Raw genomic sequence first — 15,361 nt, 5'->3', positions numbered from 1 at the left:
CTCCATCAGTCAGAAAGGATCAAGAACCAAGGATTATAGAGTTAGAGAACAATTTTTTTTAAAGTATTCTATAGTGTTTAGATTTTAAATTGGCATAGAGGAAAACTCACTTTCTATGGTGTACGATTTTGTAAGTTGACAAATGCATAGAGTTGTGAACCTACCTTTACAATCAAGATACCAAATAATTCCATCATCCTTCAACAATTCCTTTCATTTCCCTCTAGGGTCTACTCCTCCTCTCAAGCCCTGGCAACCACTGATCTGTTTTCCAGTCCTACAGTTTTGCCTTTTCCAGAACGTCATAAATGAAATCACACAGTATAGAGCCTTTTGACTTTGGATTCTTTCCCTTAGAAAAATGTGTTTAATAGTCAACGATAGAAGAATGTCATTACATTCACGTCACTTAATCCATCTGTCAGGTCTTTCTCTTTTCCTTTTCCCCCAGCAAGGTTCCTGCTTGCTATATTTATCTTTTCTGTGAAATCCAGACACACCCAAGTTTCTTCCAGCAAAATTACTTGATCTTTGATCCCCTTATTTAAACTCTGTGACCCTGTTACCTGGTTGACAAGATCAGAGATAGATCACTGACCAACAGTTAGCCACACTCGACAAGGCAATGACCAATGAAGTGACCTGGTAGAAGAGCTGTGTCCGACAGAGGCAGGTGGGGACTGACTGGCTACTCTGCTCCAAGCCTCTAAGACTCAATGGCAGCAGGAGTAACAGAGCAGAGACAGAAAGAGCAGCCACTTGCAACAGGGAAGACTGGATACACTTTCTGAAGATAGGAGGTGACCAGATCTTCACAGTATCTTGAACAATGTTTCATTCTCCAGAAAGCCTTGCTGAGGCTGGTTGCGCTCCCTGTCTTCCAAGCTCCTCCTTGCCGTATTTTTACCCTTTTCACTGTTGTTTCTTTCTAGATGTTCAAAATTTTCTTCTTTGTTCAATTCCTTTCTGTTTTAAGAACCTCCTCCATTGAATAGCACGGGGAACTGTAGCCAATCTCCTGGGATGGACCATGATGGAAAATAATATTAAAAAAATAGAATGTATATACTTGTATGACTGAGTCACACACACATATATATGTATATACATACATATATAGATTACGTATAGCAGAAATTGGTACAACACAGTAAATCAACTATAATATAAGTAAATAAATAAATAAATAACAATTATAACAGAGGGAGTGCCATGTCACTCACACAAACAAGAACCTCCTTTATTATTCTCTTAGAGTATTCTCGTGATAGTTTCTTAATCTTCCTTTGAGGATGTCTTTATTCCACCTTTGTTCTTGAAGGATCAATTCACTTGATGATAGAATTCAGAGTTGGCAGCTCCATTCTTTCAGGGCTTGAAAAATGTGCTACTTCCTTCTGGCCCCCATTGGGTCTGATGAGAAATCTCCTGTCTTTCACCAAAGAAGTGGAGAATGTAGAAGAATTGAACAGAGAAGCATCAAAACACCCATGGACCACGGAAGTTCCCATTGCGGCTCAGCGGTAATGAGCCTGACTAGTATCCATGAGGATGCAGATTTGACCCATGGTCTTGCCCAATTGGTTAAGGTTCCAGCATTGCCATGAGGTGTGGTGTAGGTAGAAGACGTGGCTTGGATCCCGGTTGCTGTAGCTGTGGTGTAGGCCAGCAGCTGTAGCTCTGATTCGACCCCTAGCCTGGGAACTCTCATATGCTTCGGTGTGGCTCTAAAAAGAAAAAGACAAAAAAAAAAAAGAAAAAAAACATCCACAGACCTGATGTGTAGGAGTAGAGAGAAGGAGGTGCATAATAATGGAGACAAAGGCGGGAGCGGAAAGAACCCACTAGAGACAAAAACCTCTGCTGGCTCTGCAAGCTGTTTGCTGCCTTCAAAACTGTAATTTTGGTAAACACCAAGGGAAATCTTACTGAACAAACCCTTCAAGCTGGTTAGCTGCCATGTAATCTGCTTGGGGCAACAGGTTAAGAATCTCTCGCTGCCTGCAAAGGATAAATTGACCTTCTTTCTCTGTAATCTTATGGGGTACAATTTAGAGAAGCGCAGTGCAATTCACTAACAATGCATGAGAGGGACCAGCAACACAGACATCTTGACCCAGGTCTGCTTCACTGTAGCATAGTAGAAAGACAGCTGAATATGCCAGGTTGTTGCAGGTATGGGCTTTGCTCCTGGATCCCCTATTAACTTCATAAGCTGTCTTGAAAAAAAAATCATTTAATTCCTCTCTGACAAACCTGTCAAAAGAGCTTAACGATCCTGGCATATGAACTAAGGTCTAAAGTCAGAGTTCCATGTGGCTTAGTGGGTTGCAAACCTGACTAGGATCCATGAGGATGTGGGTTCAATTCCTGGCCTCACTCAGTGGGTTAAGGCTCCAGTGCTGCCTTGAGCTGTGGTGTGGGTTGCAGATATGGCTCAGATCACCGTTGTTGTGGCTGGAAACTGCAGCGCCAATTCAACCCCTAGCCTGGGAATTTCCATATGCTGTGGGTGCAGCCCTAAAAAGGAAAAAAAATATATATATATATATATATATATAAAACTAAAAAGTGAGGTACAGATTAATAAGAGGGGCTCAAGACTGAAGCCACGGGTCCCACCGAATGGGATTGCAGCCCAGGCTGTACACCCTAAAGATTCTGAAAGTGGAAAAACCAGCAATCAACTCTCAAATAAATGTCATCAGTTAAGGGTTCCCAGCCAGCACTTGGGCTCTTTGCCTGTTCTGTGTCACTGAGTTTTAGTTTATTCCTATTTTGTGATTTCATCTCTCTGAGAAAATAATTTTTTTTTGTCTTTTTGCCTTTTCTTGGGCCGCTCCCGCGGCACATGGAGGTTCCCAGGCTAGGGGTCCAATTGGAGCTGTAGCCGCCGGCCTATGCCAGAGCCACAGCAACGATAGATCCAAGCTGTGTCTGCGACCTACACCATAGCTCACGGCAATGCCAGATCCTTAACCCACTGAGCAAGGCCAGGGATTGAACCCACAACCTCATGGTTGCTAGTTGGATTCGTTAACCACTGAGCCACGAAGGGAACTCCTGAGAAAATACTTACAATATCAGTTAGGGAGAGAGATTGGTACTTCTCCAAGACACTGTTCACTTGATTCAGCCCATCCCCACTGAAGCAGGGGGTGCTGTGGTTAACCCTCTTCTTTTCAGCTGTCTAGGGTCCCTAAGAATTACATGATGTGGTGTGTGTGTGTGTGTGTGTGTGTGTGTGTGTATGAGAGAGACAGAGACAGAGAGAGTGTGCATGGGTGCATGTGTACCAGGGAAAGGAAAGCTGGGAGGTAGCGAAGACTAAAGGAGAAGGACAAAAGATATTGGATCACAATCTACAACTCCCTCCTTGGCCATCAACACTGTGCATGTGTTTGTGAATTCAATACCTATTTATTGACAGGGGAGAGCCCAAATCGGGTTGTAAGAGAATCCACTTATCAGAAAAGCCTGTCCCAGTCTCACCCCAACACTCTTCCAATTTCTTTGCCCATGGGCTGATGCTCTTAAGACTATGACGACAGGATTAAGCAGCATGTGGGTATTACAGAGAGATAAATCTCGATGCAAAGATCGTTTATTCACCTTCTGTGAAGCAGGCAACTGGACAGCTTATAGGAGAAACATTCAGCTCTGTTGTGAGTATTTCTCAACTTCTGGAGAGTTTAAGCAGGGTATAATCAGAAGGCTTTTGCAGTGGGGTGGGGATGGGGGTTGACCCTGCTCTAAAACAAAGAAATGGAAGAGGAGAACATGCTCAGCCCATGGACCTGGACCAGGGCTTGGGAATGGAGATGGGAGAAAATATGGAGGAAATACACCCAAACTTCCTTATCAGGCCATATGACAAGCTACTATGTGAAATGATTATTACAAGGCCACTGCAAACCTTGATGACTAAATTCATCTCCAAGGAACCCCCAACTGACTCTCCCTTTTGGTGGCTCCAAAGCAAATAGTTTTCTGGGAAAGGAGGGATCTGGGCCACTGCATAACCACAGAGAAAACAGTTCTCTACTCCCAGGACATGCTTGAAAACTTGGTCCAGGCACGAGAGGCTGACATGGGAGTGGGAGGAAGAAGGGAAAGAGCAGAGAGCCAGCAGGGGAGTGACCGCAGTGCAGGGCAGGGTAGGGCCCTGCAGAGCAAGGTTAAAGTGTTTGTTTGTGTCTAGTTGAGGAAAGGTACTTGCTGGATATTTGTTTCTGTTTTTTTTTTTTTTTTTTTTTTTTTTTCCCCCATGGCTTAGGTTTTGGACTTCCTTGTCTCTCTGATTTATTTGATTTTCTCTGCCTCAGTGGGACCCCAGGTGACATTGAGGGGTCCCACCTTGTCAGTGGAAGCAACTGTTTCCCCATCTATATCCTCCCTATCTTAGTCCATCAACAGCGGAATTGTCTATCTGCCCGTATCTTTGCTGAGAAAGAGGGATTTTGAAGCCTAGGGTGACAATAGTAGGATCAGAGAGTTTGACTCAAGAATCTTCAGCATCTTCCCTTCCTTAGCTAGAATTTATGGAGCGGCATCCTCTGCAGCTTCCTACAGCCGAGCTCTGCTGTCTGGGGTATAATGGAACGCTAACCCCAGATCCCTGGAAAACTGTGTCTTGAAATAATACATTGCCGTATCCACGTCTTTCTGCAGAAGAAGAGGTTGTAATCTTCAAAAGGGGAAGGTCTAACATTGCTTTAAAAACAGGAAAATACTCTGCCTCACAAAGGCATGAATTACTTGATACTTTTGGACGCAAAAGTATGAATCCCACTCCTATAGCTAAAATCAGGTCTCGTGCTAGGTTCAGGATTATCGCAGGATGCCCTTGGAATTCCTAGGAAAACAAGGTCAGGATAAGATCAGCCCAAGGTGACATCTGTGACTAACAGGCATGACTTCCAAGTCAGGACAAGGTCATATCTGTTCTGCTCCTCCCAATGGTTTTACAGGGAGAACTGGAGGGAAAGTCTATGACAGAAACATCCTATGGATTGGTTGACTGTCTTAAGTACTCCAAAAAGTGAAATGTACATGAAATGTACAGTACGATAAACACAATAAAAATTGTTAGCCATAGTGCAAATCCCGAGGGCCCTGTGGACCCAGGGATAGCCAGGCAACTGCTATGTAACTCTTTCCTAGGAGAATTCTTTTACATAATACATCACACTTAGACATGCACTCTGTCTAAGTCTAGAGATGCAACTTCAGAATTACATAAACATGGAGTTCCCATTGTGGTGCAGCGGAAGTGAATCCAACTAGTATCCATGAGGATGCAGGTTTGATCCCTGGCCTTGCTCAGTGGGTTGGGGATCCATTGCTGCCGTGAGCTGTCGTGTAGGTCGCAGACACAGCTCGGATCCCACTTTGCTGTGGCTGTGACGTAGGCTGGCAGCTACAGCTCTGATTCGACCCCTAACCTGGGAACTTCCATATGCCACAGACTCAGCACCCCTCTCCCCAAAAATTGTATAAGCATGCAAAAGAAACTTGCCAGAGAAAAGGGAAGTGTAATCAGGAGTACAGGGAAGTCAAGGGTAATTGTTAAGTTCGTTGGGGTTGCCATTAGGAGTGTCAAAGGAATCCAAGGAAAGCTTCTTAAGAAAGAATTTCGAGACCAGAAATAAGTTAATCGTTGGGGTGTTTGACGGAGGAAGAGGATTACCCAGCAAGTTGCAGATGACAGTTCCCTCTCTGGTGCACGACAAGGACTTGTCAGCAGATGGTCCAGGAGAGTGGTGTGGGAGTCCCAGTGAAGCTGTGTTGCAGTCATGAATTTGTTTGCATGGCTTCATAGACTGTCAGAAGTTCAACTGCAGAGTTACTCTTTTTTGTGTACTTTTCACCAAACTCTACATTCATTCCCCCTTATTTTCCCCATTATCCTACAAAGAAGATATTTGATTCATTTTATAGATGGAATGAGGCCTAGAGAGGTTATGCAATTTATTCAAGAACACACTGTTTTGTGGAGCAGGAATTGAAATGGTTTGCTTTCGATCCTAAAGTATCTACTCTTTGCACTGGTTTGCCCCCCTTGCTTAGCGTTACCTTAGATCTTCCTATTATAGACTTTAGATTTGACATAATAGGATCCCAGTTGGAGGTGCCAGATAACAAAGAAGATGTCCAGTTATATTTGAATTTCAGATCAACAACAACAACAAAAATTTCTAAGTACATACCATGAAATATTTAGGATAGACTTATACTTAAAAATCACTTGTTGTTTATCTGAAATTCAAATTCAACTGGATGTCCTGTATTTTTATCTGTGAATCTGGCCACCTAATCTCAGGAGGCTCTCTAGATTAGAGGAGGGGAAGTTTGTAGTTTCTTATTTCTTTGAAAGGGTTGGGAAGGCCCAAAGGTTTGATCTGAGAGAGTTTCTCTAGTTTTCCTTTGTGGCTTTGTCAGAGCTGGGATATGCCCATTACTGGTGGCACAACTCTGAGAGCAATGCTGTTCTTGGCTACCCACCAGCCATTCCCATGGTCCCAGCCGCTCTTGGCAGAGGCATCGTCTTTGCCTGTTTACAAGGGCAGGAGAGGGCCCTCAGCACAAGCATTGGATTCAGTGAGCAGAGGAGCTGTCAGTACATTTCCTAAAACCACTGAGGGTTTAGGTCAAGATCAGCTGATGCCTTCCCTGTGGTTTGATGGAGAAGGTCAAGGGTTCAGGATCTTATAACCTAAGGTTCAAGGTATTGGTTCAGTCTCTTCAAATATTTGCGCACACATTCAGAAAATATATATGGCATACTTACTATGTTCCAGGTACTGTGGTAGGTTGTGAGGCTACAGAAATGAATAAAGACTGAAAAAGCAACTTCATGAAGCATTGCCTAGTGGGGTGATTAAGACAAAATCTATTGCATGAGCAGGTGATCAAGGCCCTGGCCAGGTTCACCATCAACCTGTTCCAGATCACAGATTAGTCAATGTGTTTCTATTGAACAAGCTGAAGACCGGCAGGAGAGAATGAAAATAGCAATTGGGGAAAAGAAATAAGGGTAGTTATCTTGGAAGCAAGGATTTACTAATTAGCAATATTTGGAGGGTAATACAGAAAAGGAAAAATATCTTGGATGCAAGGATAAATAATTTAACACAATTTTGAGAATAATAAGAAAAAGTTATACAATGTAAGACTTGAAGAATGAGCCGTGTGGCAGAGAGATAGAAAGGACAGTTAGCACAAGCCAAACATTGTCAGGGAGAATTGAAGTTAAGAATATGAGCATAAACCTATAATGGATGAAATATGGAATTCCATGAAAACAAGCTCCCAGGCCGACTATGGAAGAGGTTGGCTCAAGGTTGGAGATTAAGGCTGGTTGGAAGGCCTTTGGAGTTTTTAAGAATCTTCCTTCCCAGAGTAATTATTATTGACTCTTGTTATAGAAGAGGTGCAAGAAAAAAATCCTGTTTATTACATGCTATTGTAACATTGAATAACAATAATTTGTTATGTTCTTTTTTATGTTCTTTCATTTGTTCTTAAAGAATGACAATATACATTTCTGAAGCTATAATGAAAGTCTAGGAAAACCATGTTGGATAGGTCTTGATTTGGGTAGGAGGTAATGTTCAAGATTTCTGAGAAATACGTGACTACAGAGTTAAAGCATAAACTTGCTATTTAATCACTCTGCATCGATTTCCCTGTGTGTGTGTGTGTGTGTGTGTGTGTGTTTGTTGGGATATTGAATACTTTCCTAGTGCTGGTATACCTGGTTCAGTTTCCCCTCTGACAAGATGACAACATTGTCATCCCCTAAGAACTAGGAAAGAAGTCTCTGGATCACATGAGGATTAAATAAAATAAGGACCATAAAGAAAAATGGCCATAAAAAAATGGGTCAATAATGGAGTTCCCACTGTGGAACAGTGGGTTAAGGACCTGGCATTGGCACAGCTGTGACTTAGGTCGCCACTGTGGCTCAGATTTGATCCCTGGCTGGGGAACTTCGTATGCTGCAGATGCGGCCAAAAAAAATTTTTAAAAATGGGTCGATAAACATTTATAGTCATGTTATTTTACAGCTGGATTGAAAAATACCATGACTTAAGGAACATTTCAGTGCTGTAGAGACTGTAGATATTCTTTAGTTCTTTCTCTCCCTTTATAGATGGTGGAACTGGTGATCAAAGAGAAGTACCTCATTATAATAAATGCACACAGAAAGCTGGTGGCAGATTTATTGGAAGAACAAATCTACCCAGATTTTTGAAATCTATCCATTTTCATTTTATAGCCCACTATAGTGAGTGCTGCCATTGATTTATATCATATATTTGTCTTTTTGTCTTTTTTAGGGCTGCATCCACGGCATACGGAGGTTCCCAGGCTAGGGGTCTAATCAGAGCTATAGCTGCCAGCCTGCGCCGCAGCCACAGCAACACCAGATCTGAGCCGTGTCTGCGACCTACACCACAGCTCATGGCAACGCTGGATCCTTAACCCACGGAGCGAGGCCAGAGATCAAACCTGCAACCTCATGGTTCCTAGTTGGATTCATTTCTGCTGTGCCATGAAGGGAACTCTTACATCATATTTTCTTAAAAATTCCTTGAAAAGATGATAACTTCTCCATTTTGATGGCAACACAAAGTACTGAGCTTCTTTATCAAGGGGCTCCCCACCCCCCAAATTTATCCTAAAGGTCTAACAAGGAGTGGTCCTCATAACTTGAAGGGTTTTTTTTTTTTTTTCTTACCCTCTAAGGAGCCTCAAAGACAACCACCAGCCACCCAAGAGCATTCAGAATGAGTGACAACACGACATTGGCTCCTCCAACTTCAAACCAGGGTCCCACCACCCCACGCAAAGGGCCCCCCAAGTTCAAGCAGAGGCAGACTCGTCAGTTCAAGAGCAAGCCTCCTAAGAAAGGTGTGAAAGGGTAAGACCCAGATGAAAAGGAAAATTTCTCCTGTTGTTCCCCCTACTCCCCCCCCAAGATTGCTTTGGTTTTGAGAAATAAATGCTCATGATATTAGACAGAGTTTTAAAATTTTTCCATCCCACCCTCTGCTTTCCTCTATAACACAATCTTTGCTGAATCATGTTTTCAGTCTTGGAATCTTTTCTCGCTCAACTCCTAGATGTCCAGCCAAATTTAACATGGAAAATTGAACCTTTCACAGTGACCTTTGACTTGACCTTCTAGACTTTTCTTTTGTTTTTGGCTGCCTCTCGGCATGTGGAGATCCCCGGCCAGAGATCAGATCTGAGCCACAGTTGCTCCACCGCAGCTGTGACATTGTCGGATCCTTTAACCCACTGTGCCAGGCTGGGGTTCGAACCTGCGTGCTTAAGCTGTATGTCGCTGATCCAGTTGCACCACATCAGGAACTCCAGACCTTCTGGACATTTCTTGACCACTCTTCTTTGCTGATGTAACCTGTGCTTTAATCTGGAATACGGAACCACTCCCAGAAGCTAGTTTATTTTTATGGCTTTGAATCTTCTCTACTCAGTTCTTTGTGTTTCCCTTTCTCTCCTTGGTGAAATCTTATTTTTCAGCACACACTCATGTTAATTGCTTTTTGAATCCCTTAGACAAATACTGTCTAACTCCCTCAGACAAATACTGTCATTACTTCCATGTTTGCATTTGCCATGGTAAACTTGAATTGTCTTCTATTGCATTTATCTACTTTCATCTGTTCCTTGAGACTGAGATCCTGCAAAGAAAACGTGTGCTTGCTTTTTCCTTAACTCCCTGTGCCAAACACAATGCTAAGGACATAGTAGATGATTAATACCCACTTTTGGATAACTAAACAAATGGCGAAATCAAACATTTTTATGCATTTCATATTGCATTCTCACTCCAATTACTTGTTTTCTTTTTTCTTTTCGGCCATGCCTGTGGCATGTGGGAATTCCCAGGCCAGGGATTGAACCCACAGCGGCAGTAATCCCAGGCCATTGCAGGAAAATGCCAGACCCTAACCTGCTGTGCCACAAGGGAAGCCCTTCAATTTCTATTTTTAAAAATAGAGTTTGACTAAATCTCCCCACTGATCATTTTTTTCTGGCTCTCAATTGTCTTCGGTTAAGTTTTTACAAAGGGAAATTCTCTCTCCTCTGGGACACTTTGTCTAAAACCTGCCTGAGTGACATTTTCTTTGACTCGGCTCAATGCAAACCAAAGGAGTTTCTCAAATACAAAAACTTAAACCTCTTCTTCTTTCCCTTTGAATAAGGAAACTCCTCACGTAGCTCATTTCAGGATCCTTTCGCTCTGATATCAGCTAATTTCTCTGTGCTTTTTCTGTAGGTTTGGAGATGATATTCCAGGCATGGAGGGGCTAGGAACAGGTGAGACACCCTAAAATTTGAGTGAGAACTTTACCTTTGGAGTTTTACCTTTTTTTCTACTTCAGGCCTCAAGGGGCAGTTGAAAGTCACCAGAAATACCTAAGGCAGCAGATTCTAGAAATGTGGGGTGTTTTTTTGTTTGTTTTTGCTTTTTGTTTTTGTTTGCTATTTTAGGGCCACACCTGTGGCATATGAGGTTCCCAGGCTAGGGGTCAAATTGGAACTACAGCTGCCAGCCTACACCACAGCCACAGCCACAGCCACAGCAATGCCAGATCCGAGCCACATCTGCAACCTACACCACAGCTCACAGCAACGCCAGATCCTTAACCCACTGAGTGAAGCCAGGGATCGAACCCGCATCCCCATGGATACAAGTTGGGTTCATTAACCCCTGAGCCACGATGGGAACTCCCTCCCTGGGGCTTTAATTTAGCCTCCTAAGTAAGTCTGTGTGTGCCCAGAAGCAAAGACTCTAAAAGAAACCAGGAGTTCCTGTGTGGTTCAGTGGTAATGAACTTAGCTACTATCCATGAGGATTTGGGGTTTGATCTCTGGCACCACTCAGTGGATTAAGGATCCAGCATTTCCTGGCATTGCCATGAGCTGTGGTGTAGGTTGCAGATGTGGCTCGGATCCTGAGTTGCTGTGGCTGTGGCATAGGCTGGCAGCTCCAATTAGACATCTAGGCTGGGAACTTCCATATGCCATAGGAGCAGCTCTAAAAAATAAAATAAAAAATGAAATATAAATAAATAAAAGAAATCAGACTAGGCCCAAAATTTAATGAATCCTCTTGTTTGGTTAAATACCTTTGAGGTCACATGATGGTGAATTGTAGATATTCGTGGTAGAAAGCGTCTCAGAGTGAGTCTGGCCCAACATCTTAATTTTTCAGAAGAGAAATCTGAGACTTAGAGGAATTAAGTGACAGTCTGAGGCCACAGACTGAGGTATTGGAAACAGGGGCGGGGCCTGAAGAGCCTTTCCAGTGCATGAGGCAAACCACTCCCTCATCAACTTCCTCTTTTTACACATCCTCTGGCACCCAGAACCAGGGCTCCCTGCCCCCAACACACGAAAATATCAGGTACAATATGTTTTCATTGGCAGGAATTTTTATTTGTTGGACAATGCATGTAAATGATTGAATGTCCTTTTAAAAAGTTAATAGACATTTTTAAAGCACAGTTTTAGGTTTATAGATAAACTAAGAAAAATTACAGAGTTCCTACACAACCCTCTGCCACCTTCCTCCCCCTGTACATAGTTTCCCCTATTGTTAATATCTTGCCTTAGTGTGGCCCCTTTGTTAGACTTCATGAACCAGTATTGCTACAGAAACCGAAATAGCTTGTTCACCCTTCGTGTTGTCCATTTCTGTGGGTTTTCACAAATGCACAGTATCATATATCCACCATGACATGTTCATACAGAATTGTTTCACTGTCCCACCCTCTCCAGTCTCCCTCCCTACAAACTCCTGACAACCACTGATCTTTTTACTTTCTGTATAGTTTGGCCTTTTCCAGATACTTCTACAGCTGAGGTCATATAATATGAGTTCTTTCACTTAGTAACTTTTTTTTTTTCTTTTTGTCTCTTTGCCATTTCTTGGGCCACTCCCACAGCATATGGAGGTTCCCAGGCTAGGGGTTGAATCAGAGCCATAGCCGCTGGCCTACGCCAGAGCCACAGCAACGCAGGATCCGAGCCGCGTCTGTGACCTACACCACAGCTCATGGCAACACCAGATCCTTAACTTACTGAGCAAGGCCAGGGATCAAACCTGCAACCTCATGGTTCCTAGTTGGATTCGCTAACCACTGAGCCACTACGGGAACGCCTCACTTAGTAACATTTAACTAAGGTTCCTCGATGTCCTTACATGACTTGATAGTTTATTTCTTTTCATTGCTGAATACTATTTCATTGCACAGTTGTATCACAATTTATTTATCCTATTGAAGGACATCATGATTGCTTCCAAGTTTTGGCGAGAAAGTTGCTATAAACTTGCTTGTGAAGGTTTCTATGTGTGCACAGCTTTTCAACTCATCCAATATACTTTTAAAAGGTTTTAAAAGTATAGTTGATTTACAATGTTCTGTCTATTTCTGCTGTACAGCAAAGTGACTCAGTCAAACATTTATATACAATCTTTTTCTCATATTATCTTCCCTCATGGTCTATCTCAAGTGATTGGATATAGCTCCCTGTGCTATAAAGCAGGACCTCATGGCTTATCCAACACACTTTTGATAAATAGTGATGCCCTTAACAATCAAAGTCTTTAATAGGCAGCTCTCAGTATATCTGCTTTTTGTTGTCCAATTCCACTCCTGGGGTTCCACATAGAATTTCTAGCCACTTTTATAAAATTCATATGCTATTCTTTTTCTTTTCTTTTTTTCTTTTTTCTTTTGTTTTTTAGGGCTGCACTTGCAGGCACATGGAATTTCCCAGGCTAGGGTTTGAATCGGAGCTATAGCTGCTGGCCACAGCCACAGCCACAGCAACGCCAGATCTGAGCTGTGTCTGCAACCTACACCATAGCTCACAGCAACACCAGATCCTTAACCCACTGATCAAAGACAGGGACCAAACCTTCATCCTCATGGATACCAGATTCCCTTCTGCTGCACCCCAACAGGAACTCCAATTCTTCTAAATCAACTGCTTCTGTATTTTGGCCAGGTGTATATAAGACTAGCAAATTCATTTTGGACTCTGGAATATATCCTGAACTCTGCCAACATATTTGGAATGATGGCAAGAGATTTCTACTGGGGGAAACTCTGAAGTGGTTGACCTGGTTCTAGTCCAATCTCTACAACTGTGAGATTTTTTTCCTAGGTGTTTAATCTCTCTGGCTATCAGCCAGCTTCTCCATAACTTGGGAATGATAGTATTTTATTGCTGATGCAAGGGGTCTGGATGAGAGGATGACTTGAGGTCATTTCTCAGAGTGCAATTGGACAGAGGCATTTTGAATGTAAAGAAATTGAAGAGCAGTCAGAGGAACCCAAGGAGCACATCTGGACTGGTAGGGAGTAAAGAGAATGGCTTTCCAGACCAGACAAATTTAAAGCATCCCTATTTCTCATTTTAACCCTTGGCCTCATGAGAATTCCCCCTCTGCTCCCACCTTACTGGTTGGGCTTTGGTGAGACTCCGTGCGATCAGAGAGCTACAGTCCACAGGATAGCCCCTATCCAAAGCCTTGGATCACCCCCCTTTCCCCCACCCCCAAAAAGGATGCAAAATGAAACCAACACAGATACGGGAGGGGGGGGGCTCTGTTTAAGGGGCTCTCCAGAGCTCAGCAGAGGATTAATTAAACAACTGGTCTGAACTTTCCTGGGCTGCAGGGCCATTCCAGGTAACTTCCCAGTCACCTGATTAATGGATAGGAGAGAGGAGTAAACCTTTCGAGCAGAAGAGGTTCTTGTGGGGGTGAGGATGGCTTCTAAGTTCTTGTACTTCTCTTGCAGATATCACAGTGATCTGTCCCTGGGAGGCATTCAGCCACTTGGAATTGCACGAGCTCGCTCAGTTTGGGATCATCTAAGGCACCAGGGGTTTTGCCCCTTCTCGACAGCATCTGCTGTGACTTTGATTACTTCTGCCCTGTTGATCTGCCAGAGTTCTTGACATGCAGCTGCTGAAAGTGGTTTCTTTGGTTTGCACAGTCATTTCCCATAAGTCACTACTAAATGTTCTCTTAGTATCAGACGCCCATGCAGTGTAGTTAGCTCAGAATAGTGGGTGAAATCAACGTTTGATAGGGCATTTCAAATGTTTCTACTTTGTCCTATCAGCTGGTTAGAAGTCATCAGTATTTCTCTAAAGTTGAATCCTTTAAATCTGTCTTTGCTCAGCATTCATGATAATTGGTGGTAGGCTTTTAAGATACCATTTATGTCATTCCTTGCCCCTTTTTCATTTAATAAAGGAGCTATTTACCTTGAATTTCATGATAAGTTCTATTAAATGCTATATGCAAATATATGATGCCCTGTTCTGAGAACCAGCGAAATAGAGAAAGCAGAGTCACACAAGAAATAAGGACAGGGCATGCGAAAGAGCATAAGGTTAACACTCAAGTCCTGATTCTGCTTTGTAACTTTGTAAATCATGAGCTTTCTGAGTCTAAATTATTTTTTCCTTTTTATGGCAGTACCTGCAGCATATGGACATTCCTGGGCTAGGGGTGGAATCAGAGCTACAGCTAAGGCCTGCGCCACAAGCACAACAACAGCAGATCTAAGCTGAATCTGTGACCTATGCTTCCGCTTGCTGCAATTCTGGATCCTTAATCCACTGAGTGAGGCCAGGGATCAAACCCACATTTGCACAGAGACAACATTGGATCCTTAACCCACTGAGTCTCAACAGGAACGCCTGGGTCTAAAGTTTATTGAACTAGGTCATCCCTGAGGTCTGATGCGGTGTTAAATCGTACAGTTCTAAGTTCATGGAAGACTGGAGATTTGAACTCAAGACTCTGACAGAGTGAACCTTCTTTTCAGTGCCTTGATTCAGTTGATTGAAAAGAGTTATATACCTTAGGAGGAGTTCCCGTCGTGGCGCAGTGGTTAACGAATCTGACTAGGAACCATGAGGTTGCGGTTCGATCCCTGCCCTTGCTCAGTGGGTTAACGATCCGGCGTTGCCATGAGCTGTGCTGTAGGTTGCAGACGCGGCTCGGATCCCGCGTTGCTGTGGCTCTGGCGTAGGCCGGTGGCTACAGCTCCGATTCAACCCCTAGCCTGGGAACCTCCATATGCCGCGGGAGCGGGAGCAGCCCAAGAAATAGCAAAAAGACCAAAAAAAAAAAAAAGAGTTATATACCTTAAACTTTAGACTCAGATGCCAAAGACAGATATGGAATCCAAAAAATAAAATGGTGGTTTGCTTCACCTTTGAAGTTGTGTCAAATGTCATGTGCACATAGCTATCTTTCCCCAGTATTTTCAAGGCCATTGTGCAATTCGAAGGCTGCCTCTGT

The 15,361-nt window shown here is 43.1% G+C and overlaps 1 protein-coding gene across 1 annotated transcript; it reads left to right on the top strand.

Annotated features, from left to right (window-relative positions):
- The first annotated feature begins 3,609 nt into the window (after positions 1 to 3,609).
- On the top strand, positions 3,610 to 14,659 carry PDE6H (phosphodiesterase 6H). The gene is made up of 4 exons (XM_047788552.1): positions 3,610 to 3,665; positions 8,752 to 8,926; positions 10,310 to 10,350; positions 13,845 to 14,659. Exons 2-4 carry the CDS (start codon positions 8,793 to 8,795, stop codon positions 13,919 to 13,921), a joined length of 252 nt encoding a protein of 83 aa, XP_047644508.1. The 5' UTR covers positions 3,610 to 3,665; positions 8,752 to 8,792; the 3' UTR covers positions 13,922 to 14,659.
- The last annotated feature ends 702 nt before the right edge of the window (positions 14,660 to 15,361 follow it).

This window comes from Phacochoerus africanus, chromosome 7 (assembly GCF_016906955.1).
Source record: "Phacochoerus africanus isolate WHEZ1 chromosome 7, ROS_Pafr_v1, whole genome shotgun sequence".
NCBI lineage: Eukaryota > Metazoa > Chordata > Mammalia > Artiodactyla > Suidae > Phacochoerus > Phacochoerus africanus.
The sequence above is the reverse complement of the archived record's forward strand: the minus strand, read 5'-3'. Positions and strand labels throughout refer to the sequence as shown.